Genomic DNA, 6,706 nt, shown 5'->3' with positions numbered 1-6,706 from the left:
AAAAAACAAAACAGATGAAGTAAGATTAACATAATACACTCTGATTGTATTTCCTTACGTCATCATTGCAGGCTTGACGAATTCGATTTCGATCTCGTAATTCATTGGAGCTTTGGATATTTCAGCTGAATCGTAATGAGTGATAGCAAGTTTGAAGAAAGCCCATCCCCCCCCCCCCCCCACATCCTCCTCAGTGCAAGAAATTTGTCCATCATGACATGATCATACTTCTGAACCACAGGATTCTGTCAGCACACTCCCTTGGTGGACGAGTGGCATTACACCACCGGCTTCTTGCAGTGACTGGGCACGATCCACGACGATGCATGCAAACAAATCAGGGCGGTTCTATGTAGCAGCGCGGACGCTACGCTCTGCCAGGGAAACGCTTCGAGCCGATCTACGCACTCTTCATGCCACATACGGGATTCTTCTGAAGTTCTGCCTATGAAATTTTTGAATGCAGCCTGAGTTTCGTTTAAAGGCTGTTGATGATATTCTCGCATCTCCCTGATGAAATGGCTGCTCTTTGTTGCTAAGGTGAAGTGAGGACCATTTCTGTACAGAAAGAGAAGAAAAGAGACAGTCTGTTGGTGATGAAAAATATAGGGTAACAGCAAAAAGAAAACCCCAAAAATGAAACTACAACAAGTCTTAACTAAGGATTGGGAAATTATCACCCTAATCCCCTAAATTCTGTATACGCTGAATATTTTGTGAGGTTTTAATTTTCATGAATTTTGCAGCAAATCAGGGGCTATTCGGAAATTTATAAACATACCAAAATATGAACTCTTATTCCGACATGAAAGCAATGTATGCACATACATTTCACCATTTAGGACTGTACTCCACAATCGCGAATTTAACCACTTGTGAAATTGTCGGGAAATCCTGATTCATGAAAATTTAGACTCGCTAAATATTTGGTGCATATGGTATTTCAAAATTCTACTCCATTGTGAAACAGTCACACATAGAAAATGATAATGCACAAATGAAGACCAGAATGTTAGAAATAAGACACCACTCACACATTGGACATTGGTACACATGCCCATTATGTGTCACCAAAGACTAGAGTTCAAAGTCTTCAGCCAGTATTGTAGTCCTGTACAAACACTGTATGACAAGTACAAGTACTTTAAAGGGATGGTATAGTTTTGGTTGAGACCTAATTTCAGGTTTCTAACATTTTTTGGTGAGATAATGAAAAACCTCTTATGAAATATGAAAGAGCATGTAATTCTTTGAGGAATTCAACGTTTATTTGTTTTAAAATGGCTGAGATATCCAACAAGAGCAATTCTAATGAAGTGTGGGACCCACACTTTATTATGATCGCTTTGTTTTACTTTGTTTTTGGATGTATCAGTCATTCCAAACCCGATTTTCATCAAATAAACTTTGAATTCCTCTTAAAATGGTATGTTCTGTACTATATTATAAGTGTTTTCTTGGTATCTCGCAAAAAAGTTAAAAACCCAATTCTCATCTCCACCAATACTGTACCATCCCTTTAAAGCCCATACAATATGGGGTGACTTTTCATGTGTACTGCATGATTAATAACAGCAAAGTAAGGTTAGTTTGTCTAAAGATGTGCTTTCATTTTCAAGCCTTGAGCAGAAAACTGCATGACTAATAATAGCAAATTGGGGTTAGTTTGCCTAAAGATGAGCTTTCATTTTCAAACCTTGAACAGAAAATAAAGCAATTTCAAAAAGCAATACTCATAACATATCAAGTTTGGTTCTGCTATGCACAAGGCCAACAAAGAGTTAAACGAAAGTGACACAAACTCTGGTGATCACGATAGCTAGCTGGAGCTGCACATAGGAGATAGTGTTCGTGCACTCATGTATACTGTAAAACACGATATATTCGCGGCATGAAAATTTCGCGAATTGGAGACAACGGCCTTTCTCGCAGCATGAAATTTTCGCGAATTGCCACTGGCATCCAATGCATATTGTATAGGCAAGAACTTTTGCCCGCATTTTAATTTTGCAAATGTACGTGCTCACGAAATTCGCAAAATCAAAATGCACGCGAACATTCCTCGTTTTACAGTAGATGGCCATGACATTTGTAGCAAGGTGCTATTTTCCATCTACAATTTATTCCTGTTGCTTTGCTTCACTACAAATTATTCAAAGAAACAGTATCCAAAGAGGAAGTTTATCTTGTTGCAAACAATCCTCGTATGTTTTAATTCTGTTGATGGATTTATAAGAGGAGGTGCCCCTCTCACCTCATGACGTGGGCTCCAGTGGAGTGGCTTTCTTGCTCTTCACCAGGTATGTCATCATTTCCCCCTTGCCCCGCACCTTGACCAGTCCACGCTGCTCGAACTCGAAGAACGGCTCCAGCACCTTCATGGAGTGCTCCGTCACCTGGATGCGGCCGGGCACGCCGGTGGAGTCCATGCGACTGGCCACATTCACGGTGTCGCCCCAGATGTCGTAGAGGAGCTTTGTGGTGCCGATGACACCGGACGTCAGCTTCCCATGGTTGTACCCTATCCTCAAGATGAAATTGAATGCACCAATTGTCATGCTAAGCACATCCTCGTTGAATTGGGAGATCTTATTCATCATCTCCTGCGCAAAGTCCATGAGTGTGACTAGTCTTTCGATGGACTGCGCCTCGGTCTCGGACTGCTTGCGGGGATGGAGTCCGCAGGCTGCCATATACGTGGAACCTATCGTTTTGATCTTCTCCACTTCTTCGAACATGGGCTCGCCCAGCAGGTTATCAAAGTCGCTGATGAGTTCATGCAGGACCCTAATGCACTCTTTGCCCCCCTCATATGCCTCCTCGTAGAAGTCATTGAAGTTGACGATGCTGCAGAAGATGACGGCCACATTCTCGTGGTTCTGGGAGAACTTCTTGGTGGTGCGCAGCTGCTCTGTCACGAACTGGGGCACAATGTGATGCAGCAAGGACTCCGCCTCCTGCTGTAGCAGCTGCATGCGCTCTCGGTCCGCCGAAGCCTGAACCTTCGCGTAGTAGTTGAGGCGGAAGCCAATCTCGTACTCCCGGTTGAGCAAGAAGATGAGGACGAGGAGGAGGATGATGACAAGAACCAGCTCTTCGGGGATGACATACATGAGGGACTTGTACTCGCACATCTCCTCTTCTGTGGTTGCTGTGGTCTCCAGGAGGCCATAGGGCGTCGGTGTGGATCCAAAGATGTCGGGGTCCACCAGGGAATCACAGGCATTGCATATAAAGAGCAAGATGAGCAGTATGACTCCACTGAAAAGGGCCAGGAGCATCTTCATCCACAAGTTAAGCTGGACAAAGTTGCAGAAGTGCAGGAGAGAAACGATGAGCAGGAAGCAGAAGAAGAGCCGGTTGGAGCCGAAGCAGTCGAGGCCGCAGGTGTAGTTGGTGTACACGGCGAGGATGGGGCAGCTGAGGAGTAAGGCGCCGACAATGTGGCGCCGGTACCACTGGTGGAACAGCAAGGTGATGCACTCGGCGCAGGCGAGGACGACCCCGCGGCAGAAGGCCTCGCGGACGACGGCGAGGAGCACTACCAGCTGGAGAACGGTGACGATGGGAAAGCAGACGGCCCAGGGCAGCGCGATGTCCAGGGCCATGAAGCAGCCTATGCCAATGAGCATGAACATGGTGAAGGCAATGGACACGTCCAGGAGGGTGTTGTAGCGGGTTGTGGAGATGGTTTCCGAAGATCGTCGGCGATTCCGGCGCTTTTCGTCTTGCTCATCTTCACACTGCTCGTGCAGGTATTCGGGGGTGAACTGGTCATGGTAGTTCTGTTCAATTTCTTTGTCAACAAACCTGTGAGAAAAAAATGAAGAAGATTCGAGTCAGGGTTTTGGTTCTCTTACACCAAATTCTCCTATCCCGTATGATATTAATATTGGAGCTGCAAACATAATATCCTACACCATCACAAAAATTCTCCTGAAACAGTGGAGCTAAAAAAGAGAATGTTTATAGCAACTTTGAAATCCTACAGCTGAATCTGAGCAGTAACACGAAGAAGGTAAGATATCTGGGTGCCATTATGCAGCAATTTGATCAGGCCTCTGACAATGCTGACATTTAATGTTTAGTCCAAGGGTGTCAAAAATTTTCTCGCTACATTTCATTTCACCAAAGTACTGGCTTTTGCTATGTGATAGCAGAAATTTCCTTTTAAACAAAGGCTTGAACGGAACAAGTTGGTCTACCCTTCGATCAGAAAGAGAATATAGCACATACTTACCCTCTATCATGTCTGCCAACTATAATGAGATTCAAAAAAACATGAATGAGATTCAAAAAAACATGAATGGGATCTAATATTGCACAAATAGAAATATTTACCCCTCTCCCATTAGTCGTTACTAACAGGCATTCACAAAACAGGAATACAGAGTTGAATAAAGCAACTCCCTTCCTGCTAAAATAGGAATGTTCCTACTAAACAGGAATTATTGAAAAAGATTCATAACATGTTTTTGGTCATCAATTACCTCAGGGTGAGGTTGCTGATTGGGACCTTGTGGAAGTAGTCAATGTTGCTGTTCTCCTTCAGGAAACTGATCATCAACTTTTCGGTGTTGTTTTCCTCGTTGTGGTGCAGGATGATGGACTCATTGAGGGTCAGGGGGCTCTCCTCGTTGGGGCCGTCCTGGGGGGAGCTGGGACCGTGGCCGGGCTCGCCCACCACGCCCCCATTTTCGGGTTTGACTTCTCCACCCTGGATGGGGTCGAAAAGGCAGATAGCTCCGTTAGTTAGTCCATGCCTTACGGAATGATCAAATTATTTCTGGTACGCCCTGAAGTGTCAGTATCATTTCAATTGGTGATTGCCAGGAGCAGACATGTGCAAATCTTCACACAGGGATATAATGAGGAATGGACCATATAACACTTGGCTGATGATTTTAAGACATTTGTTGCTGTTGCATACCTGCCAACATTTCAAGATGAAATATCTTACTTGTGGATTGCAAAAATCTTATTTTATATGCAAACTGAAGTTAAAAATCTTACTTTCGGTTAAATCTTCAGAAAATACACATGAAAGGTATATCTAAATATTTTTTAAAAATCTGGTTTCTCTGACAGAAAATCTGATTTTGCTATTTTTAACGTAAAAATCTTACTGAATCTGATAAAATCTTACTAATTGGCAAGTATGCTGTTGTTGTTGTTCAGCACAGTGATCTGAATATGCCTTAAGCACTCCTTAGTATATTTGGGAAATTGTAGGTACCTGTAGATAAAAGTAAACTAAGAGACTGCATCCATTTTAAGCCCAAAATGTGGGATGCAGCTCATCCACACTTGACACACATCTGGGTGATGACCTTTCGGGAGCAAGGAAGAACTATTAAAACTTGTTGAGTGCATACACATCTCAATGTAAATCACAGTCAGTTAGACGAGAAATCAAACATTTCTTTCTTTGATGTCTCACTGCATCTCTCTGCACAAAAGTTTCCTCCAAAATATGAAATGACAACTAGCAACAGGTGACAGGGTCAATTCAAAGGCTGGTTCCTGGTGTTTTTTTTTTTTTTTTTTTTTGGGGGGGGGGGGTTTGTCACTTGGTCTATCAAACTACAAATCGAACATACAATCATAATTATGGAGAGGCAACAGTACAAAACATAATTGTTCACTTGCCCCCACAAATACAATCTTCTTACATTGCATGGCCTTATGCATTGGGATGGCACAGAGTAATCATACTTGTTGCTGTATTTTCTAGTGTCCTATTCAATGCCCTCCAGTATAACGTAAATATAAAATTAGTTCAATCTAGTTCGTGTTGCTGAATTTCTGTCATACAACTTAGCTGATTAGATGTCTTTCAATTCAGCTGCCCCTCCACCTCCCAAAAACAAACACCAAAACATGTACCTGAAAAGATAGCCTTGTATGCTACTGTAAAACAAGATATTTTCACGGCATGAAATTGTTGAGAATTGGAGCTGAGGGCCTTTTTCACGGCTGAAATTTTCGCAAATTACCTTTGGCATTCAATGCATAAAATGAAGACAAGAACTTTTGCATGCATTTTAATTTTGTGAATCTTGGCTCTCGTGAAATTAATATGCATGCAAACATTTGTCGTTTAACAGTATACATCAGGACACTGGCATCTTGAGAGTCATGTGGAAAGAAAGGGGGGGGGGGTAGAGATATGAGAGAGGAAACCTTACCGCTGGTACCTCGGCGTGATTCTGAACGGCATCTTTGCCCTGCTCCATGCTCCCGGGACTGGCTCTTGCTTTCTCTGGAGTGCCCCCACTCCCATTGGCACCGTTGGTGCTTGCAGAGAGCAGCGGTTTCCGGCTCTGAGTCTCCTGCCGCCCCTCGGCACCTTCGCCGCGGTCACTGTCGGTGTCCTCCACTGCCCCTTGGCTCTCCAGCGCCGCCATCTTGACGTGGGGCTTGGTCGCTGGGCTCGCAGATCCCGCACGGCCGGCAATGAAGTACGTCTTCATGCCTGCGCAAATGATAATCAAAACATTACAATTAGTCATAAAATAGAATTCTGTGTCACTTCCTTACTTTGCTGTAGCTTGGCTGAGATCTAAGCTGCTGGCATGCACACCATCATATACTCCCTTCAGATGTAAACCTGCATGGTACTCGACGGGTTAGACCAACAGCATGGGATCCGGGTCTTTCAACAGAAGCAACCTATGGCACCCTGAGTGCCAGCCTATGATTGACG

General features: G+C 43.9%; 1 protein-coding gene across 1 annotated transcript; it reads right to left on the bottom strand.

Moving 5' to 3' along the window:
* Positions 1 to 209: 209 nt before the first annotated feature.
* Positions 210 to 6,473, bottom strand: LOC140234604 (adenylate cyclase type 9-like). The gene is made up of 4 exons (XM_072314632.1): positions 6,189 to 6,473; positions 4,491 to 4,717; positions 2,255 to 3,810; positions 210 to 558 (listed from the first exon to the last, which is right to left on the bottom strand). The coding sequence occupies exons 1-3, from the start codon at positions 6,471 to 6,473 to the stop codon at positions 2,256 to 2,258; spliced, it is 2,067 nt and encodes a 688-aa protein (XP_072170733.1). The 3' UTR covers positions 210 to 558; position 2,255.
* Positions 6,474 to 6,706: the final 233 nt, after the last annotated feature.

This window comes from Diadema setosum, chromosome 11 (genome assembly GCF_964275005.1).
Source record: "Diadema setosum chromosome 11, eeDiaSeto1, whole genome shotgun sequence".
In the NCBI taxonomy this organism is placed as follows: Eukaryota; Metazoa; Echinodermata; class Echinoidea; order Diadematoida; family Diadematidae; genus Diadema; species Diadema setosum.
Note: the sequence above shows the minus strand (reverse complement) of the source record. Positions and strands in the feature narration are given on the sequence as shown.

Excerpts from the sequence above, each read along its gene's own strand:
- LOC140234604 (XM_072314632.1), bottom strand. The coding sequence starts at position 6,473 with ATGAAGACGTACTTCATTGCCGGCCGTGCGGGATCTGCGAGCCCAGCG. Across the intron at positions 4,718-6,188 it reads ATCACGCCGAGGTACCAGCG|GGTGGAGAAGTCAAACCCGA; the intron begins GTAAGGTTTCCT and ends GACCCCATCCAG. Across the intron at positions 3,811-4,490 it reads ATCAGCAACCTCACCCTGAG|GTTTGTTGACAAAGAAATTG; the intron begins GTAATTGATGAC and ends TTTTTCTCACAG.